This window comes from Podarcis liolepis, assembly GCF_965112155.1.
Source record: "Podarcis liolepis genome assembly, chromosome: 1".
In the NCBI taxonomy this organism is placed as follows: Eukaryota; Metazoa; Chordata; class Lepidosauria; order Squamata; family Lacertidae; genus Podarcis; species Podarcis liolepis.
The window spans coordinates 46825386-46851750 of record NC_139554.1 but is presented as its reverse complement, the minus strand read 5'-3'; the positions used below and the strand labels follow the sequence as shown (position 1 = coordinate 46851750).

The window sequence follows — 26365 nt, the reverse complement described above, 5'->3', positions numbered from 1 at the left end:
GAGGCAGCGGCGGGCATGGAGCGGCAGTACTCCGGCGCGGTCGGGAAGCCCAGCGCGGGCAGCCGGACGGCCCCGGACGGCGCGCGGGGCGCAGGGCCGTCGTCGTCGGTGGGCGCCCTGCAGCGCGGGGGCAGCCAGAGCGCCGAGCCGGACGAGCTGATCCGCAGGGCTCTGGATTTCAAGAGCCAAGGCGCGCAGTGCTACAAGGAGAAGAAATTCCGCGAGGCCATCGGCAAGTACCACCGCGCGCTGCTGGAGCTCAAGGGGCTGCTGCTGGCCCAGGAGGAGGACGACGACGTCGGGGACGGAGACGCCGCCGCCGCGCCCTCGTCCTCCTCATCCGGCGGCGGCGGCTTGGGCAGAAGCCTCACGGGCGAGCAGAGCCAGCTGCTGGAGAGCATCGAGATCGACTGTTACAACAGCTTGGCAGGTCAGCAAAGGGGCTCTTTCCTTCCCTCTGGCGGGAGATCACTCGAGGGGGGCGCGCCGTTCCGCTGCTCTCGCCCCGACGGCACCTGGAAATAAACTTTGCCCGGAGAGCAGAGCGTGAGGGGCGCCGGGGAACGAGGCAGGGATCATGGGGAAATGTGCCCAGTCTAGCCCCCTGCTTGCAAGGTCGATTGGAAAGCGCCGCGCCGACGACAGGTGCCGTTTCCCTCCCACCCCATGGCCGGAATTCCGGACTTGGGTGCAGATGGAGGCCGCCCTCCGGTTTCCCCAGGGTCAGGAGAGGCCGCCTCCCCAAGGCATTTCAGGAGCCCCCCCCCCTCCAGCGAGGCAGCAGATTAAACGCTCCTGGCTCAGGATGGCAGGCGGCTCTCTCAGGTCTCCGTTGCATGTTGCCTCCTAGTCTTATTTATTAGGAAGAGCCAGCAGGCAATAGAACTACTGCCAGGAGCCCCAATATCTAATGCTCGAGTGTGCAAACGTGCGGGTCAATACACCAGGGAACTTTCTCAAAGTAAAATAATCATGGAGGTAGGTCTCTGCCCCAGAAGGTTGCCATTTATATTTTAGCATTAGAAAGGAGGAGGAAATGTCTGTCTTGTGGCATCGTAAAGACCACATTTTTCTCCTGGCATAGGCTTTCATGGACAAGAGCCAGCTTTGTCAAGGGAAAGCCTAGCTCAGCAGTAGAGCATCTGCTTTCCATGCCTCGAGTCGCAGGTTCAATCCCCGGCATTGCCAGGTAGGGATGAGAGAAACCCTGGGGAGCATCTGCCAGTCAGTATGGACAATACTGAGCTAGATGGCCAAATGATTTGACTCCGTGTAATGCAGTATCCTGTCAGATGCATGATGTGTTGTCCCTAGTTGACAGATAGAAATAGGTATCTGTTGACTGTGAGTAACACTTCATGCATCTGCCAAAGTGGGCCCTGCTCCAGGAAAGCTGAAGCCACAATAAATCTGTCAGGGCCCCTCCAGACGGGTGTTTTTCTGCAACATGTCATCGAGGCAATAACAGGGCATTTGTGGTGGATTTATACCCGGCTGTCCACACATCATTCTGCTTTATTAATCGCTCTGCGATGCTTCCCAAATGATACTGCATTATTGCCTTCCGGGGGTGCGCTCTTGAGCACAGACCTGCAAAAGCAGAGCAAAAACAGCCCTGGAACATGGGAGGGGGGTATGAAGAGTCACAGGATTTTGTCAGGAAGTTACAGGACGTTCCCTGGCTGGATGATATGAAAAGTCACAGGATTTCATCAGGAAGTGACAGGACATTCCCTGTCTGGAAACGAAGTAGTCTGTCTACCCCAAAACTCTTGCAGGTGTTGGCAGGATTGAAAATGGGATTGCATATAAATGTCCTTATACCATATTTTACAAATAACCATAAGATGTGCAATAAGGGGGACACCAGGAGAGGTCCTTCATCTTTAAGGTCTGCGGGTTCTTTCTGCTGTTTTTCGTTGCAGCCAAATAACACAGCTCAGTGTAGGTCCGTGACAGCAGATCTCTCTCTCTCTCTCTCTCTCTCTCTCTCTCTCTCTCTCACACACACACACACACGGAGAGGAGGGAGCACAACAGCAGTGATGTGTGTTTGGAGAGAGTAGGGAAGCAACAGCAAAGTTCTTAGGTTATGGTGTATAATTTGTGTTAGGAGACCAAGAGGGTAAGCCAGAGGCTCCACTAAAGAAGAGATAAATTGGAAGAAATCCAGTGGTGGCGGGAGGAATATTTCCCTAACTGTGTGGTGAAGAGAGGGGGACAAGAACAGAGGGGCAGCACCCAGCAGATCTCTCTTGGAAGTTTGAGCAGTCGACAAAACAAGCAAAGCCAACTATGGTGCCTAGCAATGTTCTAACTCTTAAAACCCGTCATGCAGTGGGGTTAACGTCTCTGTTCTTTATGTCTTTCAAGAGCTGTGTAAATAGGAACCTGCAGTTCTGTGGGGCAGCTGCTCTGATGTCGGGGGACTTGAAAGTGCTTTCCGTCCTCCCAGCTAATACACCAGCTTTTTCCGCCTGCCTGTTTCCTGCAATTGTTTTTACCATGGCTTCAGTTCAGTCATTTGGTATGAGGAGTGTTGCAGTGGGGAGCGGAGTACTTGTCTGTCCTAGGATCAGTCACCATCACATATGTCGGGTGTTTTTGATTTAATTGTAGATATCAAATAGGTCAGTTAAATTTTAATTTGTGCCAGCTGTGGGGAACCAACAGGAACTTGTGGCCAAGCCTGGATGTGCAACTTACAAACAGTTGTATTCTGTTCCTGCAGTATTTACTCCAACCAAAACTGACTTTAGCTGTGTGTGTGTGTGTGTGAGTGTGTGTGTGTGTGTGTGTGAGAGAGAGAGAGAGAGAGAGAGAGAGAGAGAGATGATACAGTGGGGGTCATATGCAAGTTTCTTTCTTGTCCTGCCCTCTTTCTCAAGCTTTTGAATCCACATTTTATTAACTATATGCTATGAATGTATAAGAAGCCTAAAGCACTTTGGTGTAGAGAAGAGTGCGACAGCCCCATGAAAAGGATGGCAGTTGTTCTATACTGGCAGATTTGTTTCTGTGCTTTTTGTAAGGCATGCAATTATTAATAACAAAAAATGTTGACTGTGACCTACGAGATGGCAAAGACTGGCCAATCCAGTCTTTGCACTTTGGAAACACTTTGAGTAGGGCAAAGACAAATGGAAAACCCTGTCAAGAGAGGGTCAGCTGAACGAGAGAGCTCTGGCCTGCTCCCGTGAGCTATGATGGCTGAGAGTGGCTCCAAAGGTCTGGCAATGAGATTCCTACCTTGGGAGACAAGGCAGCTGATTGCCTTATTGTGCTGGCAGAGCTATCCAGCCCTGCTCGGTGCAGCAGCATCCTTTGCACTGCTGGGTGCCAATTCTCCTTCTCCAGCTCTTAGGAAGAAACAGTGGCTAGTGGGTTGCTCTGACATGGGTGGGGAAAGGAGCAGGGCACAGTAGCCTTTTTGTGCCCACAGGAGCTCTGGAAAAGGGTTCAATTTCTCATAGAAAAGGATCTTTCTATGAATTGCACTTTGCATTCACAGAACAGAGGCATGAGAAACCAAGAATTCAGAAAGCTCTCTTGCTCCTCTCCTGTCTACCTTTTGCATGTTTCTCAGGTCTGCTGGATCTCCATACACCTAGGAACCGTTTAACATGTGCCTGTAAATCAGTTGATGCTCACTGCCGAACATGTGAATTGCCTCCTTTGAGAAGGTTGGCATTTGAATGTTGTCAGAGGCAATGCAAGGTCTCTTTATGGTGTTTGATCTGCAGTAGCTTTTTCTTGCATTCAACCCCTCCTGGGATGTTGCAGTCAAGGAACGATAAACATATATGTGTGAACTCCCCCTGAAGCTATAAGGCTGAAACTCTTTCACTTGCAAGTCAAAGCAGCAATTAGCTTCTCTCAAAACACATTTGATGATTTTGTGAAATGTCGTCCCTTCTTTTCATCCAACATGCAATTTTTCTTTTTGCTGTAGTGGAACATTTTGGAGAGAGAACATCAAATGACTTTGGGTTGTCCTCACCCCACCCCACCCAATTCATTCTTGTATATGTATAAATGCTGCAACATTGCTATCCTTATCCAAGGCTAATTCTTCCTCTTTTGTGAAAAGAAGCAACACTACACACATTGATTTGTTTCCCTCTCCTATTGCACTTTGTGCTTGCAAGGTACTATATACATTATCAGGGCTGCGGCATTAATAATTCAGCAAATGCTGAAGTGCTCCCTAGTTTTGAAAAATAGATATTGTTAACTGGAAAACATCTGCATGATCGTCAGTACAGAGATGCCAATCAAACAGATCTGAAATGGCTTTGGGTGACGTTTTGGCAGTGCTGGTAGCCTTTCCGCTGAGCCTGCAAGTTCCCTTGCTGAAAATGTCTACCCGGGTGCTCGGAACTGTTTTGCATCACAATAGCGGCGTATGATACGACGTGCTTTTTCTAATTCCTTGTACGGCTTTGTTATTGTTCCTTCCACATTTTACTACAACAGAGGGGAGAGCGCATTTCTTGCACTTTCCCTCGATGTTCCCACAGGGCTTTTTGCCTTGGAGTGGCAAGGATGCCCACTGACAGTTACCAGCCCATCGTTTTGTGTACCATGCAAGTGAGACAAGTTTGTGTGCCGTCCTTTCCGAATGAATCCCGCAGTAGTACACACTGCTGTAGATCAGGTGTACAGGTCTGTGTAGACCTACATGATTTCCTAAGGGTCAGAATGCTTTCAGAATGGCATAAAAGATGCCTTTTGCTCTGACCTGCTTTGTCCTATCCAGGGCAACTCCATTAATCCATCTCCTCCTATTTCTGACATCTTAGTACACCTGCCTGCCATGGCTCCTCTGAATGCACCCAGCTTCCCTTCTGCATAGCTTGACATCCCAAGTCACCTTGACATGTCAGTGCAAGACAACCGGCCTGTTAGAGGACAGCATAATTAACCTTAGCAGCAAGGACAGTCTCATCCACAAATCACTGAAATACAGATACGCATTGACACTAATGGGACTAAATTAGCTGACATCCAAACAACCTGGCATAGTTTATTGGTGGGTCAAGCCAACAGGGTTTCCCTGGCGACCGTTCCATACCTTATAAAAAATTGGCTGTAACGTGTGATCTCCTGCCCCTCCGATGTCTCCAGCTACAAAAAGGGAGCACAGCTGTAGTGACTTCAGCGCAGTGTTTCAAGTCGGGGGGTGTCACAGTGTATTTGAAGGATGCTTGGCATATCAAAATGGAATGCCCATCACCAAACAAAACAGGGCAGGCTAAAATCTTCATCACTAGAAGCCTATTTTGTGTATGTGTGTGGCAGAGTTGATGTACCAGAAGAAGGGATAATGTGCTGCTATGGCTAAAGATGCTTCTTAGGATGCATTCCTATCTACCTATCCTTGGAGCAGGTGACATTGCAGACACACACAGTTCATTAAAAAGGATGAGGGGAGCAGAAGGTCTGTGGAACTCTTTAGGCTGGCAGAAGCAGACACCCATTTTCTCCTGCTGCTTTTCCGCTGTGAGTGCCTGCCTGCAGATCTGGGGTGCGTGGGGACTTCAGCAAGATGCTCTCAGTGGTGCCCCCTCCATCAGTAGGCCTGCCTCCTCACTGCTCTCACCACTGCCTGTTTGTTGATTGTCCTAGGAAGCAAAGTTCCTTGGCTACACCTGTATTACTCTTAAAAGACGCTTGACTATGTTCTTCTGAACAAGTTGCCCATTTGATCTGCTAAATAGAGTACGTGGACCTGGGAGAGAACAGGATTCAAAGCCCAAGCTAGTTTACTGATCACTATCACCACATAAGCAAGGCAGCTGCTTCCTGAAACGGTTAGGGCAGGCCCTACGAAACCTAAAAAATCCCTCCTTCAAAACTAAATCCCATCATGTCGGCATATGATTACAAGGCAAACAGAGCTCCAAGCAACCATTTGGTTATGACTCATTGCCTGTCTGTGACTTTGAGCAAGGGAAGGACTTGACCTTCTTTTGCCTCTGTCAGAATGAAACCACAAACAACAGGGGGAAGGGGCGGGAACGATGTCTTGATGTTGCCACAAAACTGAGATTAGCTGGGTCAGTAGGTTAGATTCTAATGGCGCTCTCCCAGTCAGTAACAAATAACCAAATAACGGCTCAAGTGAATAATTGCTCATTTCCACCGTTTTGCCTGCACTTTTTATCCATTATTGAATCACAGGTGACCCTTCCATCTATTTCTGTTCTTGAGCTGTCCTTAACCTCTTGTTGGCGGTATTGGAGGCACACTGTTCACCATTTGCTGCTTTCCATCTCCTGCCCACCTTGCTTCTGATGTGGAAAGTATTATCTCCTGTAAACATATCAGAACAATAAACATTGATGAAGCGGAAAACAAGAGAGGGGAGTTTCAGAGGAGTTCCCTCGCATGTTAATAGCAGGCATAAAGGGACCGACATTGCACAAACAAGCGTTTTGCTCGCCTGCTGGCTGCATCTTCCTCTAAGCATATCTTCAGTGAACACGAGAAGGGCCTTAGGCATGTATGAATGGATCTGCATAAGAATATTAAGAAAAGTCCTGCAGGATTAGGCCTGTGTCCTATCTGGTCCAGCCTCTTGTTCTCATAGCAGCCAACCAGATGCCTATGCGAGGCTGGCAAGCTGGGCATGAGCACAATGGCTCTCTCCCCAACTGTGATTGCCAGAAGCTGGTATTCGGAGGCATGCTGCCTCGGACAGTAGAGGTAAACTCCAGATTGCGCTAGGTTATCCACTTACATCTACATGTGCACATTCATGTATGCATAGGGTCCCTTCTTACAGTTGCTGAATGTATGACTGGCAGGTGAGGTCTGGTTGGTGGGTGTGGCAGGGGCAGGGCTAGGCTGCTCTGCAATCCCCTCCTGAGTGGTTTTCATGCAGGGATGGAGTGTGTGATCATCCTTAGGGACTGTCCATGGTCTGTATACATCCGTAAAATGGGACTATTGCTGATCCTAATATTCTCCCACTCCCCATTATAAGACTCTTTGGGAATGAATAAGGTAAGGACATTTTGTTGCATTTCCTGAACTTAGCAGTTACTAGCAGCTTTTCCATTAGCACCAAAGTTTGTTTAGGTACTGTATCTTTTAAATATCTTAACTGTATTTTTAGAATACTTAACAGTTTTAACTGTTTTTCATTATTTTAACTGTTTTTAATTATGAATTTTAAATTCTTGTAACCGGTCCTGAGACCTATTGGTGAAAGGTGAGTAGTAGTAGTAATATCCAAAGGGAAATTATAATCCACTATATCTCTTATTACTTTTATTACAGCTTTTTTAAAAAAATGGTACCATTATTCCACAAGCACCATGTGATATTTTGATGATTCAAAAGCATCTGAACTGGCTGCCTATATGCTGAACCCAGTTCATGGTGTTAATGCTATTCTATAAAGCCCTAAATGATTTAGGACAAAGATACCACTCCCTATACCAGACTGCCTGGTGGTGTTGCTACACCAGCTTTGGTTTCAAATGGATTCTTGTGCTTTGGACTTTGGAGGTCTTGTCATCTGGGTAGCCTAGAACCTCCACACACACTGCCCAGGCTTGTACCCAGAGGAGGTCACTTTGGGGCTGCTAACGCAGCTGTTTGACTTCACCCCCAGAGGCGCACTCCATTGTCTATCGAGACAGATGGATGCCAGCAACAACATGTCCTGGGATCATTCATTGTATCAAGTGTGTGCTAGAAATACAAATCAATCAATTATCAGTAAATAAAATACCTTCCATTCAGAAACATGACCTTAGGGCTAAAACCAACCCTGACTTGGCAGAACCCAATAGCCCATTCATTTGTCCATTTCCCAATGCTCAGAGAAATGCAAGAGCCAAAAGGGAGAAAAGAACAAAGATGTTTATTGTGCATATTAAGTACAGAGTTGTGAATCAACAGCTTTGGGTTTTATTCCTGACTCACAGGCTTTGTGATCTTGAGCTGGCACTATCAAAAGGAGATAATGAAGCTTACTTACCATCTCAGTGGGGGGGTTTGCAAGGTTTAATTAATTAATTACACCCATTCCAATTTTCATCTTAATTAACAGAATAAATGTTTCTTTTTTTTAATCTAAAGAATTTGAAGAGGGCCATTAGGCACTGTGGCTGAAGGTGCTGCTTGTGTTTAACTGCAAAGGCTTACGGTTATGGTTAGCATTAGCATTATGGTTAGATTAGCATTCAACAATCAGAAGACCAAAATTAGCAACTTTGGGATTTAAATATATTCTCCGATTGTCCTCTCAAATGGAGGATGGGATGGGGAGTAACCAATACAGAATGGTGGGCTGCCTTCACAGCCTATTGAAATCGGGGAGGTGTGCAATAAATTGGCATGTTATGTAGGTGCCCAGAGGAAAGATGATGGCAGCTCTGGTCCTGCTGTGCTTACCTAGAGCTAAGCTATGGTTTGGTTCAGCATGCCATCCAAACCAAGACTCACAATCTGTCATCTAGACAAAGCACAAGTGGTAAGCCAAGAATAAACATTGGCTTAAGTGCATGGCTTCATTAGAGCTACACAGACTGTAACATTAAGGTTTGGCTCAGCATTATGTTCAGACATAATGCTGAGCCAAACCATAGCTTAGCTCCAGGTAGTGTACATTGGGGAAGGAGCAAAGTGGCAGCCATTTTCCCTTTGAGCACCTGCAGGTCTGCTGCTTGACCCTCAGCTACGGTTTGGCTCAGCATTATGTCTGAACCAAGCCTATGAGTATGGGTCAGGGACTTGTATTCTCCCTTTGGATTCAGTATCACAGTCTCCAAGGGCAAATGGTTCTTGGTGTGTTCTTTCTCTTTTGTAGCAACTGTAGCTCAAATCCAAGGCTGCTCTGTCCTTTAACAATTGAACCGTTCAAGTTGGTTTTGTGTGAGTATCCTCTAGGGAAGTCAGAGTAACACAGCAACACCACGCCAGCCATCCTGGAGCCTTGTGGATAAGCATCCTTTGTATGTGCAAACAAACCAGTCCTACCCATTGTGGCATTAAAGGATTTCAGTCCACTTGTCATGAAGGCTAGGAACTATTCTGTTCCTAGGACTAGTCATTTTTAACAGATACTATGGGCACATTAACCCTGAAGCTTTACACCAATGTGCCATACTAGTCACAATCCCGTGCTCTCCCAGAAGCAAAGTTCAAAGCACAAGAATCCATTGGATACCAAAGCTAATGTAGCAACACCCCCAGCTGCTCCCACAGTGCCTCTGGTCATTCCTTTGACCCTCACCCATCCTCATGATTTTTGCTGATGATGCTCCCATGGTACCAGTGGCATCGCATGAGGGGAGCCAGAGGGGCGGTGGCCCCAAGCACATTTCAGGGACGCATTTTACTCCTCGCCAGCCATACGCTGTGCTGCGCCTCTGCCTGCCCATGGCCCTTGGTGGGTGCAACAACCACTACCACCCCACACTGCTTTGCGAGGGCTGCATGAGGAGGATGCAACAGGGAAGTCCCTAACTCACCAAGAGTTTGAAACCCATCAGCTACCCTCACCTGGTTTAGCTGGCCTGTCAAAGCCATTTCCAGGGTGTGACTGCTGAGTGCAGGGTGGACAAACTACCCCAGAAGTTGCTGCTGGGTGACCTTGGGTCACACTTATCTGAAGTCTCTCAGCCCCACTCACCCCACAGAGTGTTTGTTGTGGGGGAGGAAGGGAAAGGAGAATGTTAGATGTTTTGAGACTCCTTCAGGTAGTGATAAAGCGGGATATCAAACCAAAACTCTTCTTCTTTTTCTTCTTCTTCTTCCTAACACCTCACACACCCCATACATACACCTTTAAGGCACTAAAATCCTAAATGCATTACATGGAAGTGAGAACCATCAAAACCAGACTTTCTGTGGCTATATCTGCCACTTGGCTGCCCATTTCTTTTGCAGACAACAGCAATGTGGTCAGCCACTTACTAGAGAGGTTCATGCAGACAGAGCATACAAAATAGCCAGAGAACCATGACTGGACTGCTTCAGGGAGCCTCGGTGAGCCTCTAAGGCATCATGAGTTTTGTCCTGTCTTTTTCTGTCATGGTTGTTGTAATGCAGGTAATGAAGCTCTCAGCTTCTCCATAGGGTTCAGTCAGCAAAGACATTCACAAGAGACTAGCATCCCTTAGGGATAATACGATCCTCTGCTGCAGTAAAAACAACAGTGTATTCTGGCACCTTGGAGATGATCACAGTATTATGGCATAAATGGACAAGACTAGAGCCTGCTTTGTCAGGTGTGTGAAATGTGTATGTGTACACCAGCCGGAGCAGGGAATGAGATTTCAAAACAAGTGAACATAGATCTTGAAATCAGAGCGGTCAAATTACACTCCAATGGTTTTCTTTAAATAGTCTCCCAGTTGGTTCCAAGAGAAAGAAGGAGGAAAGGACAGAACGATGCAAGGGATCTTTCTGGGAAAGAGCAGCAAGGAAGGAAAAGAAAGGGGTTCTTCAGCCAGTCTTCTGGTGCTTCCAGGCAGGAACTTAGTTTGTAAATAGGTCACTGAGATATTGCAAATGGGAAATTGGCAACAGGTGGTTTTTTTAAAAAGCTTGCTTGGTTTCCTCCAGATAAGGAAGCTCTTTTTTGGTGGGGAGGAATAGGGGCTGGTATTTTGATGCCAACAACATTGCATGGATGCTGCCCAAAAGCCTGCATGCATGATGAGAACATGAGAAGAGCCTGCTGGATGAGGCCAGTGGCCCATCTAGTCCAGCCTCCTGATCTCACAGTGGCCAATCAGATGCCTGTGGGGAACCTGCGAGCAGGATCTGAGCACCAGAGCCCTCTCCCCTCCTGTGGTTCCCAGCCATTGGTATTCTGCTGTGGAGGCAGAGCTTCGCCATTGTGAGCCCCAGTCCCCCAATCCACACCCACCTAAGAGTCTGCTTCCTGACAGGCCTTGCAAAAGGAGGAAAAGTAAGTCAGGAAATGAAAAGGAAGAGCCTCAGCAGGCTCTACAAGATGAATATTGATTCTGAGAGATAAAAGCGAGGGCAGAGATGATTGGGGTAATTAAAAAACACACACAACAGGAACAGAGATGAAGAAACTCCCCGGGGCATTTAACCTGCTTAATCAACAGTAACAAAAAAACTGAAAAATCCACAACCAGAATCAAAAGGAACAGTAGAAACTGGCCAGAAAGCAGAGGAGGTTGGTTGGTTGGGTGGGTGGGGGGCGGGGGGGGGGGATATTCATCAAAGCAACATAAGCTGGTTAATACAGAGAACTGGGTCTTGCCTCTACTGAGTTCCTATTATTTATATGGTTTCAGCTTTTTTAACAATGTGAGCAGTACCCGAACAAAGTAAGGCTAAAAGTCACAGTGAAACTGCAACCTGCAGAAACCCTGGAGAAGGCACTGTGCGCATGTGATGAAAGATGAAAGATGAAAACTTCCTCTAAGCTGGGTAGCCTTTGAAGTTGCATCCAAGCCCATGCTTTTCCTACGCCATACTTTCTTTCCTTGAACTTGCTTTCTCATTTGCCTTCCCATAAGCCTGGGCTGAATGGAATGGGCTTGACTGACCTTTTAAATGAATCTTACCACAAATCACCTGTTTGCTTCAATTGACAAATGGTTCTCATTAAGACTTACTTTAGTCAAGTTTTCATGATTCTGGAGCCTCTCGGAGAACAAAGTAGGGCACATGGCATAAAGCGGACAACCCAGGGCCTGACCTGCAACATGCAGTGGTCCAGTTGCACCCAGAGGCAGTCCCATAGTTGTCACAGTGGCAAAGAACCCTCATCTATCCTAGACAAGAAGGCCTCGCAAGGATGCTGATGTCCCTTACTACCAGCAGAGTCAGGGTCCTCAAAATTGAGCCTGAAACAGCTTTTGTCAACTTAGGTTTTCCTTCTACTAGCCATGATGGCTCTGTTTTACCTCCACTGCCAGAGACATGATGCCTCTGAATACCAGTTGCTGTGAATCACAGGTGGAAAGGATGCTCAGGTCCAGCTTGCAAGCATCTTGTAACGGGCATCTGGTTGGCCACTGTGAAAACTGTGATGCTTGGCTATTGGCCATTGGCCTGATCCAGCAGGCTCTTCTTATGTGTTTCTGTTGGGTGGTGGGGTGGTTGATGCACTAGCTGAATCCCTGTTCTGTCTCCCAGATCCAGAACTGGGCACAAGGAGACAACATAGGTCACCTTTCCCCATGCAAAAGCTGATGGTGGAGATTCATCCCTGCACTGTCCGCTGTCTCCCACACTCTTTCCCTCGGCTGCTGCAGACATGAGAACTCAATGGGAGGCAGCAGAGATAAAGTAGGTTTTTCTCCTGCTTCATCCAACCATATCTTAGTAAAGCATGCCAGGCTGGTGGCTTCAACCCATCACTGACCTATCTTTGCACATCAGACGCTATAGCCTCAAAAGCCTTTATCTCCCAGAAATCCCACGATTGCAGGGAAATTCAGAATTTAGGGTCCCAGCTACCTTAGTATTAATTTCCGTTCCCTGGCCTGTAGTTTTATTTATTCAAGACATTTCGGGATATCTATGCCACCCCTTTACCAAAAGGCCGCAGGGTGGTTTGCAAATTTAAAATGCTATAAATGCACCAGCTCCTTCCCCATTCCGAGCCTGTTCTTCCAAACACATCTCTCAGCAGAGAAGAAACAGTTGAAAACATTCCACCCTGTTGTTGCCTCCACCCACCCCATACCCCCAAATTGCTAAGTCTACCTTTGGGCCCCTGAATCTTGCCTGGTGCAGCACAAATCGATTCTGGCTAGATTTTCAGGCTCACACACATTCTGCTGCACTTAGTGCCACATTGTATGAACACTGAAGGGCATAGCTAACATAATTTTAATAAACTAATAGGAAACTTAAATGAATCAGCTGCTAGTTGGAAAGTGGCACTTAGTTTTTTTAATTTTCCCATTTACCACAGTACGTCTGCCAAGCAGTAGTATAGCCAACGGATCTAATTAATGCCAAACACGATCAAGGAGGCTGTAAGTAGCATGTCATTTGTGAGGCAGTCGAAAAACCCTCTTTGTTTGCAAGCTGATAGCAATGGGAAACCTCTTAAAGAGACGTGCTTTGGAGTCCTTAGTAATATGGACAGCTATGCAAAGGATCTCCTTAAGGAATGCTGACAGCACTGGGTCAGTGTGGGAAAATGAAAGGATGCCTATAGGATTAACTCAGGGGTGAGGAACCTCAGACCTTGGGGGCCTCATGTGGCCTTCAGGGCCTTATCAGTGTGGCCCCTGGGATTCTTCCTAAGCCATGCTCCCTTCCAAACTACACCTTCCACCAGATCTGCTCTACATTCTCTTTGACTGTTTTTGCTTGGCTGGAATGGGTCCTTGTGATACTGCTTCTTGCTTGCCTGGATAGAGAAGGGTGTGTGTGTGTGTGTGATTTATGTGTGACTGGAATGTAGCCTACCCTGTAAAGGTTAAAAGTCACGTCCATTGCACCACTCACTTTTACCTCTGGCCCTTCCAGCCCCTGGCATGTGGCCCCTGAAAGGTTTCCCATGGCAGAATAAAGCGCCTCAAGCTGGGAAAGATTCCCTAGCTATGGCTGAAGTGTGATACAGCTATCAGATGAACACTGGGAGCTGCCTTATGCTAAAGTCAGACCATTGAGACATGTAGCCCAGCCCTCTTGACTCTCAGTTGCATTTCCAAAAAGTAGCCTTCCTGCTTGGGCCTCTCACACCCAAAATCAGAATGGTGATGTGGGATCAATAAGCTTGGCCTGTCTCCTTTCTAACACTGAAGCCCAGTCTCTCTTCAGGGGAACTGGCAAATCCTCATCAGTGAAGATCTGACAGAGTTGCTAGGCAGGGGTAGGTCTGCCAGATGTCGTTGGGCTACAGCTCCCATGACCCTCTACTGGCTTGATGGGATTTGTAGTTTAACAACATCTGGAAGGCTGAAGGTCTTTGCTGTAAGGGAAGGGGTGTCGCTCAGTGGCAGAGCATGTCATTTGCATGCAAACACTCACAGGTTCAACCCCAGCCATCTCCAGGTAGGACTGGAGAAAACTGTTGTCTGAAACCCTGGACAGCTGCTGTCCATGAGCTGCGGGTGAGGGACCTGTGGCCCCTGCAGATGTTGTTGGGACTCTAACTCCCCTCAGCCCCAGCCAGGATGGCCAGTGGCAGGGGTGGTGGGAGTTGCCTCCCAGCCACATCTGGAGGCCACCAGGTTCTGCATCCTAAATGTTGACAACCCTGAGCTCAATGGACTGATGTCTTCACTTGGTGCAAAGCAAGCTCCCTGTTAGATAATGAACGCTGAACGTGTTGATGCCCGGAGCACTGCCTTTCTTCACCTTTCACACTTTGTATAAGTTTGCTTTCTCCGGACCCTTCTGAGAATATCCCATGCTGAGGGATTGCTCTCCAGTGCTGTTGGACGGGCCTCTTGGATACCTCAAGGGCAGCTGCTGCCAAGGCTGTACCTGTTATTCGACACATAAATATAGAACAGCAGTCGCCAAGCTGTCAAGGGCTCTAGCATGAAATTCACACTTTAAACGCAAAAGTGTTGAGAGAGGGAGGGGGAGAGGAAGCCTAGGCAGATCATTTCAAGCTCTGTTAGAAGTGGGGACAGGAAATCAGCATTTGACAAGCAGGAGAGAATAGTAGTGAATAAAAGAAGCATTTTGCACATCATTTTTGAGGCTGCACCGCAACATAGTTTGCTATGGAAATCTGCTGTGTGTGCCCTTCTCTGATGACAGCCACCATTTTACAGGTTTACATCTCGCCACAACCACCACAGGGATACAGTCTGTAAAGCTCATTTCTCTGAGATGTAACTAGTCCAGACAGCTGCTTCCTGCCCTGCTGGCTTCATGATTGGCTGCACTGAACTGGAAGCGAAGGACACAAGACGAGCAAGAGAAGAGAGGGTTAAAGCTGCATGGGAAGCTTGCAAAACAATTCCTTGGCGATCCTTTTCGGGAATCCCAGGCGGCAAGGGTGCTCTTGCCCTCAGGTCCTGTGTGCATGGACTTCCTGCGAGCAGGTGGTTGGCCACTACAGGAACAGGATGCTGGACTAGATGGGCCATTGGCCTGATCCTGCAGGCACTGATGTTCTTCATTTGGACTGTGTCACCCCTGCTGGTCCCCTGCTCTGCACAGTCTTCTGCTGCTTGGATCAGCTCAGGGGCCAAACGAAGGCAGGACCTTTAAATATGCATTTGCAATGCAATGCAGCGTGCTCTAGCACTGAACCGCAGCCCCACCAATGAGTCCTGCCCACAAAGCCTGGAAACAGCCTCCTGCTATGCAATTGCCACTTTGTGTACGCAGTGGGTTTGCTTCTTCAGCAGTTGTTAAGTAGCTCTTAGTGACTCAGAGGCTGAGCTGGGAGTGCCCAGGAGAAATCTTGTCTCTCCCATGAACTCTTAGGCAATTCAGTCCGCTCCTCATTTGCAATATGGGGGGATGTTATATACTGACCCGGCAACTTGGATAAAGGATACTAAGATAATGTATGAGAAAAGCTTTACTTTAACGTGCCATGTAGTAGTATTATTAGAGGGGTATAGAGAGTTGGGTGAGTCTGCAGGTGCAGTCCATGAATAAGACCTGCCCAAAGCAAACTTTGACCAATGATCAAATTTTGGGTTCCTATCCTCACCCTTTTAGAAATCCCCTTTGCCTTGTAACATAAGGAAGCAGCATTGCTAGTGCATGTGTTATGTCGTCCTTTTAATTCACTCTAGTCATAACTCACAACATCAAAAGAGAAATCACAAGAGTGAGAAAGATTAAGAATAATGTGTATCTTTGTATCTGCTTTGAAACTGCTGGTCACAATTCACTGCCCACATTCACTTTTCCTTTGCTAATTCAAAGCCACCTACCTGTTTTTCTAATGTTTGCTTCCTAGCCCACAGAGAATCCCTGCCTCTTTTACAAGGAAAACAACACCTACCAATGTATGTTTACTGAAATATCTAATAATAGGCCATTTCTCTTGAGATTAAGGACTGACAAACTGGATTTGATGCTCAGGCTAAATGGCCGTGCCATTTCCTGAGTCATCAGCATCACCTCTCGCTCGCTGTTTCCCCAGCAGTGGTGAAGAAGGGGAAAGAGCAGCTCTCTAAACAGCCTCACGTTGTCATTCATTTCCTCTTCTCTCGTAGCCTGCCTCCTTCAAGCTGAGCTGGTGAATTACGAGAGAGTCAAGGAATATTGCCTGAAAGTACTGAAGAAGGAAGGAGAGAACTTCAAGGCACTCTATCGGTCAGGCGTAGCGTTCTACCACCTGGGAGACTACAACAAGGCACTTTACTACTTGAAAGAAGCAAGGTCCCGACAGCCAACAGGTACTGGTGGTGAGGAGGAACCACTGTCAGGTTGCACCTGAATTTGTGCTCTCTTCTGCTCCTTTCACATTTGTCATCCACAGAGAGCACACACAAAAGCCAGGAGGAGGTATTAAACTTGGGATGGAGTTGCCACTTCAATGTGATGCCTTCTCCTCCCTCTCCCCGTTTACCCGTGTCATAACATCATCGCATGCCGCATTTCCCTGCACCATTTCAGCAACGAATGATGATAGAAGCAGGGAAACACATAACATAATGGTGCCTCCACACAGATAGGCTATGATGGATAGGCCTCCTGTGCTGATTCAAGAGACAGCTGGGAGCACTCACAGTTCACAAAGGGAATTGCTAGCAGGAAGGGCTTTCACCTGCCTCATGGAGCACTTTCTCCAAAGCTAATCCTCAGAAGCAGAAACCCAAATCTAACCCATCCAGCTCTGAGAGGCATCAGCTCTGAAGCCGCAGATAGAGGGTCTTTCCCAGCCCTGGTACCAGAGGACTTTAAAAGTGAGGCTTGCGAGGACGGACCTGGGAACTTCATCTATGCATGTCATGGGGACCACGAAGCTGTGGCACATGTTTTAAAAATAATTGGCTTTCTGCCAGAATAAATCCTCTCCACACTAAGGATAGTACATGCATTGGCCCTTGCTGCATCACAGGCACATCACCTAAATACTGCTGGCAGAGTCCATTTTGGTAATAATAATAATAATAATAATAATAATAATAATAATAATAATAATAATTTATTTATTTATTTATACCCCGCCCACCTGGCTGGCTTTCCCAACCACTCTGGGCAGCTCCCAACAGAATATTAAAAACACAATAAAACATTAAACATTAAAAAACTTCCCTAAACAGGGCTGCCTTCAGATGTCTTCTAAAAGTCAGATAGTTGTTTATTTCCTTGACATCTGATGGGAGGGCGTTCCACAGGGACCTCTTTTGGACAGAGGTGCTGAGTCACCTTCATGATGCCACCTCCACCAGTTATCGGCGCAATCAAAACTGCCACCAGCAAGCATCTGACTGGCAAATGACTGGAGCAGGGGCGGGATCTGCTCATAAGGACCCATGGATTGGGACTCTAATATCCAGATGGGTTGAGGTCAAGGTCTCTACTTTAGTCAAAGAAATGCAAGATGCACGGTGTTCCGTTTTCCACAAGACATGCAACAAATTTAGGCTCGTTCTGTCCTCTTAATATCCCATGTGAAGCATTTTGTTTCCATCTGTCGTGTTTGGGCAGCATTCTGCCTGAAGCGGTTTCCATTTGGCTTGAGCAGCTGCACACCCTATACATACTCAGCCAGTGTGTTTATACACCCTTTCAACTAGCCTGGCTAGATTAGAGGCTACTATCCCTCCTCTGCCTTTCAGTTAGTTCCAGGAAATGCCTCGTGAAGATGACAACTAATGAGAGGAGGGAATTGAATTACGCTCAATTCTTCTTCTTGAGGTCCACGTAAAGTTCAGATACAGGTCAGTTTTTCCAGCCATTGTACATTGCATCAGAATTATAACCCCTCTACACATCTCTGTTTCCCTTTTATGGCATACAATCTGCTTTTATTCATTTATATAATAGATGTTCGTTTACTTTTTAAAAATAAGTTGCCTCTAAACCACATTTTTTGAGAAGAATGTTTAAAGACTAGAGTGAGTTCCTGTTTATGTAAAGAGAGAAAGAGAACTGATCTGAAACTGCCAACAAACCATGGTGGTCCACCTCTTGTTTTCAAAAAAACCAGGACCAGTTGCCACAGGTTAGCCACCCTTAATTTAGGTGCTCCGTTGACCTCAAGGCTTTTATTTAGCTTCCATTATTGCTGTGAGTTTGCCCTGGGAGCTGTCCCTGGTCCTGCCCTGCTTGACCCAACTTTAGCTATTTGGGTCCTGGATACCTGGCTACAGGGATGCCTCCTGTCCTCCAGCCCTTGTTCAGTTGCCCCTCATGGCTTTGCCAGAGGAAGTGTCTCCTGGATCTCTGCATTTTGAGGGGAGAGTGGTGCAGCCAAGAAGAACTGAGGCAGCTCTTTTTTAGAAAAATAAAAAGGCTGGAGCGGTGATATAAGAAACTTGGAGCACTTTCAACAGTAATGTGTTATATAAATGTTTATTATGACTCTAACTACCATTCTAGCCTTCCTTGCCCCCAGTTTTTCTGTCTGTGAAATGGTGGCATTTATTTCTCTTTAGCTTTTTGTGAGGCCTCACGCTTGAAGTATCCCAAGAGTGTGCTGTCTGAGTATATCTATTTAATAAGGATGCATTAGGACAAGCCGGTGGAAAATTACTTCCCTGAACAAAAGAATTTCTTAAATGGCCAGCAGGAGTTTGCTTCACAGAAGGCTCCTCTGTTCTGAAAGCCTGCTGGTGGTGAAGCAAATCTCTTAAAGCTATTTATTTTTCTGCCAAAGGCTTACAGAGCTGAAAACTAACCTGCCCAAATTGCTTTTCTCCCTGCCCTTTAACCTCAACCCACAAAACAAGCTGAGAGGGATCTGAGGTAATTCTGCAGTTCCCTCATTAAACAAGGCAATCTGAAGGAGGACAGGAGGCCATTAAAAAGTTGTGGTAGCTTCTCATACTCCTGATATGAGCTAGGCTGTTGGTACAGCTAGCATACCTAAGAAGAAACTAATTTCTGGCAATTTCCTCTCTGGAAAGGTAGGCAGAGGCTGGCCCCAACCATCAGTCCTACCTTTACAGAAAAGAGGAAAGGCCTCCTCTTTATGTTGCTCCCACCATCCCTGACCACCAGCCAGGCAGATGGGACTTGGAATCCAAGAACTTATGGGAGAGGGGCAGAATAGAGGATATTATTACTAGAACTGTGATGGTGATAATGTCTTCTTCTTACTCCTCTTCTTCTTGTCACCGACAGAGTACAAGGCACTTTTCAACATACCAAAGGATCGGGTCCCTGCCTCAGGGAGTTAACAGTTCAAAATTTGACATATGGGAAACAACAGAAGGAAGGGGAGGAAGGGGCAAACAAGGGAGTCATATGCAGCTATTTCAGTGGCGTGTGCTTAGCCTTAGTTACAGGCTGGGTCGCAGAAGTTCATGAAAACTAAGAGGTTGTACCAAAAGCTTCACAAAAAAGGTGGTATGGAGGAGGAACTGAAGGAACTAAGAGATGTTGCATCATGCAGGTATTCAAGGAGGCAGTATCAAGCATGTGGGGCAGCAACAGAGAAAAGGTGGAACTATTGTCAGTTTAGCAATGTACTGTTTACTTGCATTCTTTATTTCCCAAGTATGTCAGCTCCTTTAGAATACCGTATTTTTCGCTCTATAAGACGCACCAGACCACAAGACGCACCTAGTTTTTGGAGGAGGAAAACAAGAAAAAAAATATTCTGAATCTCAGAAGCCAGAACAGCAAAGGGATCGCTGCACAGTGAAAGCAGCAATCCCTCTTGCTGTTCTGGCTTCTGGGATAGCTGCGCAGCCTGCATTCACTCCATAAGACGCACACACATTTCCCCTTACTTTTTAGGAGGGAAAAAGTGAGTCTTATAGAGCAAAAAATACGGTATAAGACCTGCAGACCAAAGGCACATCTAGACTAGCACCCTCTTCGCAGAGCAGTCAGACAGATATCCCAGGGAAACCCACAAGTGGGACAGGAGCACAGAAGCAACTCTCCCCACTGGTGTTTCTCCAATAACTGGTGTTCGGAAACATGTTGGAGATAGTTACAGATAGGTAGCCGTGTTGGTCTGCCATAGTCAAAATAAAAGAATTCCTTCCAGTAGCACCTTAAAGACCAACTAAGTTAGTTCTTGGTATGAGCTTTCGTGTGCATGCACACTTCTTCAGATACACTGAAACAGAAGTAGCCAGATCCTTCTATATAGTGAGAAGGTGGGGAGGAGCATTACTCAGAAGGATGGTGGGAATGGGTGATTGGCAGATAGCTGAGATGAGCCTGTTGACGACTCTTAACGACTGCAATGGGTCTTACAGGAAAAGGCAAGGGGTGAGAAGGTGAGAAATGGCTTAGTCATGTATAATGAGATAAGAATCCAATGTCTTTGTTCAAACCAGGTCTCTCCATGGTTTTAAGTTTGGTAATGAGTTGTAATTCAGCAGCTTCTCTTTCCAGTCTATTTCTGAAATTCCTTTGTAGTAAAACAGCTACTTTGAGATCTTGTATAGAATGTCCTGGGAGATTGAAGTGTTCTCACCTTCTCACCCCTTGCCTTTTCCTGTAAGACCTATTGCAGTCGTTAAGAGTCGTCAACAGGCTCATCTCAGCTATCTGCCAATCACCCATTCCCACCACCCTTCTGAGTAATACCCTGGAAGGAATTTTTTTATGTTGGAGATAGTACACAACCCTAAAGACTAGCAGCAATTGGTAGCCTTATCATGAAGAAATCTGTCTATCACTTTCAAAGCTGTCCCAAGTCGGTGGCCATCACAAAATATTGTAGCAGTGATGTAGGCTGTGACCACTTTGCCGTACTTGCAGTCATGCTTGGTGCCTTTGCAGTACACATTCCCAGACCAACAAACACTCTTGTGGGTGCCCCAGCACACACATAAAATGGTACAAATTTTCTGATGAAAAAATGTAGCATTGCAAGACATTAACCAAAAGGAAAAGAGGTAAGGAGGAGGAGGAGGAGGAGTTTGGATTTGATATCCCGCCTTTCACTCCCCTTCAGGAGTCTCAAAGCGGCTAACATTCTCCTTTCTCTTCCTCCCCCACAACAAACACTCTGTGAGGTGAGTGGGGCTGAGAGACTTCAGAGAAGTGTGACTAGCCCAAGGTCACCCAGCAGCTGCATGTGGAGGAGCGGAGACACGAACCCGGTTTCCCAGATTACGTGACTACCGCTCTTAACCACTACACCACACAGGGATGTTAAGTTGCAGTATTATCAACTCCAACTGAATGCAAAGCCATTCGTACTCAACTCCTAAGAAGAAAAGAGGGCCTATTATCAATGGAAATGTTTGCAAAAAGATCTTGGATCAAAATTTCAGTGAAGAGTTTCTTTTCGCGGGGATCTGGGCTTGCAGGTGGCTGGGGAAGGACTAGGCCCTGCAGCATCTTCCAGACTTTGCTTCTGAGAATATAAGTGGTTTGTTTGTTTTTTAAAAAAGTCTGAGATTCTGTGCTAAGACTTGCCTGAGAGACTTTTAGCTAGTGAGCACTGAGAGTGTCTTCTGGCATGTTAACTTGCTTCTATTCTGCCCCTAGCTCTTGAAAACAGAATGTCTTTGATAAATTATCTACGTGGATGGATATGTGCTGTGGTGGGTCACTGCTTCTCTTTTTTGTGGTGCTGATGGTCTCCAATTGGCACATTACTGGGCTGAACCTTCATCTATTCCCCCTTCTCCCTCCACTTTTAGGTATCTGGTTGCTGCAAGCTTCAGCATGTGTGATTTCCTAGCATGCCTAGGCAATTAATGCTCACTATATTCACTTGGCATGCATTCAAGATGTAAATGTATGTCATGAGGAAATTTACAGAGGATAAGAGAGGAAGCTACATTCATTACTTTGGTTCCATTTGGGGGTTAAGATCCATTAGGAGTATAATGACTTACATTGTAGTTCCACGTATTTGAAATTTTCAGCAAGGAGTCAAATCCGGTTTTCTTTCCTTAATATGAAGGGTGCTGAAGGGATCTGATTAGCCACAAAGCTAGTAAAACATGCACAGATTTTCCTAATTGCCCATGATGTTATTTATTTTGATCCTGCTGTTCCATCCAAGGACTCTCAAAAGTGGTGTGCAGATAATTAAAACAATAAAATTTGAAAACAGCAATACAAAAATAGGAAACGGTACCAACAGCAATACCCACATTAAAACAAAAACAAAAGAACTGGGACACTTAAGATAGGAAATAGATGTACTCAATATGTGCACAGGTCTTTTTGGTTACAACTTCCTCAGCCTCTGTTGTATCAAGTTGGCAAAGACTGCACTATTGGCCCAACAAATGATACCTCTTATCTGTTTGAACTGAGGATATAGCATTTAAACCGAGAAAATAGCTCCAAAGATCCAGCTGACAAGATGATGGTGGTCACCAAGGGAGGCTAGGAAAGAATTAGATAGACAGACCATAGAATTGTAGAATTGTAGAGTTCGAAGGGACCCCAAGGGTCATCTAGGAATCCTGCCCTGAGTGAGCCCAAACTGCCAACATTCTGGTTAACATTGACCCATATTGCCACTCTTCTCAGGCTACACCTCAGTACCAGTAGACAGAGGGAGACGGTGCATTAAAGAGAAACAACAGTGAAGTCCAAGAATCATAGAGTTGGAAGAGACCACAAGGGCCATCGAGTTCAACCCCCTGCCAAGCAGGAAACATATACAGTCATACCTTGAAATATATACAGTCATACCTTGGTTGTCTAATACCTTAGTTGTCAGACAAATTGGCTCACAAACAATCGAAACCCGAAAGTAAATATTCCAGTTTTTGAACTTTTTTTGAAAGCTGAACGTCTAATGCAGCTTCCGCAGCTTCCGATTGGCTGCAGATCAGAAGCTGCACTTTGGTTTCCGAACGTTTTGGAAGTCAAATGGACTTCCGGAACAGATTCCGTTCGACTTCCGAGGTACAACTGTACTGAGACTGGAAAGGTCATCAGATGTTTTTTAAAGGTGATTGGGGATATGTAGCCCAAGATCTTTTAGGACCTTGTAAGGGATCCCTGGGTACAGTTCTTTGATCATGCAGTATTGTCACTTTGGACTGCAAAATGTCACGGGCGCTCACCTTGAGTGCAGGTGGAGAATCAGATTTCTTGTTCTCTTCTGTGTCCCCCCCAAGGTTAGCTGCTAGGATCTCAGTTTTCATATTTCTTAGACAATGAATCTGTGCACACTTGACTTCAGTAATTAAAACCACCCTTCCTGTATGCATGATCACGTTACAGGGCACAGTTTGCCGGGAACACTGCAAGGTTGCAGCATCATCTGCATAGTATCATAACTTCCTGAGCATTTAACATTTACCTAGCAAGATGGGTGGGGGGAAATTGAGAAGGGAGATGAAGAAGGGCACGGGTAGAGGAAAAGAAAAGATATGCAACAGAGGCCACAATTCCAAACAGTTCCAGAGACAGAGAAAGCAATTTTTGCCCTATTCTCTGAAGCAAGTACTAGAACCCAAGAACCCTGTTAGGCTATCAAGTCTAAAAGTCCACCAAGAATCCTGTTTCCAACAGTTAATCAGCCAGAAGCTTCCAGAAGGCCCGCAAGCAAGGTGCAAAGGCAGCACCCCTCTTGTACCCAGAGGCATAGCCTGACCATGGCTAGGAGGCATTTGATAGTGCATTTTGGTGTTGCATTTGAAGTGCAAGGATTCATCATGACAGTGCCCTCCAAGATGTGCCCCAAGCGAAATCTAAAAATTCAGGCAGTCACATTAATCCATGCTTACACACAATGCGGCCCACAACCAGTACATAGCATAATGATCAGTTTATTAGGCTCACTATGACTGCACCTTGTGTCTCAGAAGCAGGTGCAAGAAGACAAGGGCTATTGTGCGCAGGACCTGCTTGTGGGCATCTCGTTGGCCACTGTGAAGACAAGTTACTGACCTTTGCTCTTATTCAGTGCTATTTTTCTAGAAAAAGAGGTGCCAGAACTCTCCAGGAATGCCTCCCTTGTTCTCTTAATAACAGCAATGGCGCTCACCTGAGAGGTGCTGAAAAGAAGTTCCATCGAGTTCCGGCTGAAAAAAAGCCCTGCTTTTATCCAGCAGGTGTCTTCTTAAGTTCTAGCGTGCACAGCGACCTGAGAGTAAGGCTGACTGAACTCAGCAGTGCTTACTTCTGACTGCATAAGTTCAACTTGTTAAGCAGAGTGAGCTTTAACAAAAGACCTTCAGCCAGCTGAAATTCAACCTTGAGCTTTTAATTAGAAATGAAAATGATTGCACAAAGAAGTGTTCGCATTTAAACTGCCAGCTCAAGGTAGGAAAGGAAAAGAGGCACCTAGCTTTTTCTCTATGATCTCCCTCTTCTCTGGCTCCCTCTGTGCTAACCTGTCAGATGCAAACGTTTTCACTTCACACAGCAAAGAGGGCCCATCAATTATCCTGGCTCTCTGGCAGGTGACATCATTGCTCCTGCTCTGGAAAAAGTCCCAGAGTTGTGCTCCTGTGTGTGTGTGTGTGTCCTCCCCACTGCTCTGCACCAGTGCCTCTCAGGCTGTACTTGCTTTTCTGACATGTTCACCTGGAGTCACTTAGCAAAGTCTAGCATGTCCAAGAAACAGAAGCAGGCGGGGTTATGCAGATGAAGGGGTGGGGTTATGTTGATTGGAATGGACTCACTTCTCAGCGGCTCTATGGGACAAAGCAAATAATCTGGAGGACAGAGCCTGCCACCTGTCTGCCATGGTGTTGCTAGTGATCCCTGCAGCATGTAGACCAGCCTTCGCCAACCTGATGGCCTCCCGATGTCTCAATCATGCATATTTCACACTTAACAACTATGGTCTAACACAGGCATAGGCAACCTCGGCCCTCCAGATGTTTTGGGACTACATTCCCATCATCCCTGACCACTGGTCCTGTTAGCTAGGGATCATGGGAGTTGTCGTCCCAAAACATCTGGAGGGCTGAGGTTGCCTATGCCTGGTCTAACATGACTGGTGGCTGTGCTAAGCTGGTGTCTTTTGACCCTCTTCCCCCTGCAGATACCAACGTTGTGCGGTACATCCAGTTGACAGAGATGAAGCTGAGCAGATGTTCCCAGAGGGAAAAAGAAGCTTTGTGAGAAGGCGTCGGACTGCATGAGAGGATGTTTCCTCCCCTGAACGCCCCTCAGACGGACTTTTCCTCTCTCATGGCTCCACCTTAGCTGACAGTCTCTTCCCACCAACTTCCTGCTTTACTTTTGATCCCAGCTGGAGTGGGGTGGGTTGGGGTTGCTCATTGGTATTAGAAAGAAGAGACTCAAAATCCCGGTTCTGGCTTTGGCTGCTTGACGGCACAAATCGAAGCCCTCAAAGCACAATCGATACAGCCAATGGCCTTCCGGGACTTCTGGCCAAAGGTTCAAAGGGAGCAATGGAAGGCCATCTCCTCCACCTTGTGCTTTTACCATTCGCTGCTGCTGTCACACTCACCAGCAAACAGGAGGATCATCAGCCTTTCTTCTCAAATCCAGAGGCAACAAGGAGGGCTGAGAGTCTGCAGCCGCCTCACCAGAACCAGACCCCCGTTGGGCAGCTTTCTACACCTGCAGATTTTTAAGTTGCAGCAAGAAGCGGCCTCCCATCCCACAGAGGCTTATTTGGCAATACATTCTGATGAAAGCACACTGGGGAGAAATGTACTTGAAGCAAGCACTTTATAGAGTCCAAAAACTGGGTGGGGCTTTAGGGACATGGAAGAACCTGAAACAGAATGTGAAAGGACACTGTATTGTTTGGGGAATGAAACTGTGGAATGGTTAACTAATATCAAATACATGTTGTTTAACAGGCAGCAACCCCATATATTATAATAATAATAATATTTTTCGGAAGGTGCACCTGGTCCCTTGACCTAAAGAGGCAGCATGACCATGTAACTAGTCTCAGCTCAGACAGTGCAAACTGGAGCACCAAATTATGATTTTGCCATCATCTCGATAACCACCTGTGGGCAAGTCACTTACCCTTTCTGTGCCTCAGTTTCTCCATCTGTACAGTGGGGACTATAATGCCTCCCTACCTCACAGGGGGTGTTGTGAGGATTTGTTTAGTTGATGTTTGTACAGTGCTAAATATTATTATTGGTACGCTGGACTGAGTTTGCAATCCTTCCGTCTCGTATTAGTGCCTCTCTGAATCATCTCTCATTCGTACGGGGAATGCTGATGCTAGGAAACGGTTGTGCAGTGAAGACGCCTTAATCCAAAGAGCCAAACAGGAGGGATGGAGTAGGAAGACTTGGGTCAAGCCTTCCCTCCAAATCCCTCTCCTGGCCTAAGCCATTATTAATATTATTATTTATTAAAATTCTATATCACCCTTCATCCAAGGACTACA

At 46.4% G+C, this 26365-nt stretch overlaps 2 protein-coding genes and 1 long non-coding RNA gene across 3 annotated transcripts in view; 2 read left to right on the top strand and 1 right to left on the bottom strand.

Moving 5' to 3' along the window:
• TTC9 (tetratricopeptide repeat domain 9) lies at nucleotides 1-26120 on the top strand. Its single transcript, XM_083510265.1, has 3 exons — nucleotides 1-430; nucleotides 16146-16328; nucleotides 25028-26120. Exons 1-3 carry the CDS (start codon nucleotides 16-18, stop codon nucleotides 25105-25107), a joined length of 678 nt encoding a protein of 225 aa, XP_083366391.1. The 5' UTR covers nucleotides 1-15; the 3' UTR covers nucleotides 25108-26120.
• MAP3K9 (mitogen-activated protein kinase kinase kinase 9) overlaps nucleotides 6293-26365 on the bottom strand; it is a 92832-nt gene continuing 72759 nt past the window's right edge. Inside the window, exon 12 of the mRNA XM_083506424.1 lies at nucleotides 6293-6315. Coding sequence (XP_083362550.1) covers nucleotides 6309-6315 — 7 coding nt within the window. The 3' untranslated portion in view covers nucleotides 6293-6308. The remainder of the gene's footprint in view (nucleotides 6316-26365) is intronic.
• On the top strand, nucleotides 22706-23780 carry LOC310710702. Its single transcript, XR_014528195.1, has 2 exons — nucleotides 22706-22981; nucleotides 23015-23780. It is a non-coding gene; the product is annotated as an uncharacterized lncRNA (long non-coding RNA).

What these genes read in the sequence shown, in the direction of transcription:
- TTC9 (XM_083510265.1), top strand. Translation starts at nt 16, where the DNA reads ATGGAGCGGCAGTACTCCGGCGCGGTCGGGAAGCCCAGCGCGGGCAGC. An exon ending in CTGTTACAACAGCTTGGCAG is followed by an intron (nt 431 to 16,145) that starts GTCAGCAAAGGG and finishes CTTCTCTCGTAG; the next exon opens with CCTGCCTCCTTCAAGCTGAG. An exon ending in AAGGTCCCGACAGCCAACAG is followed by an intron (nt 16,329 to 25,027) that starts GTACTGGTGGTG and finishes TTCCCCCTGCAG; the next exon opens with ATACCAACGTTGTGCGGTAC.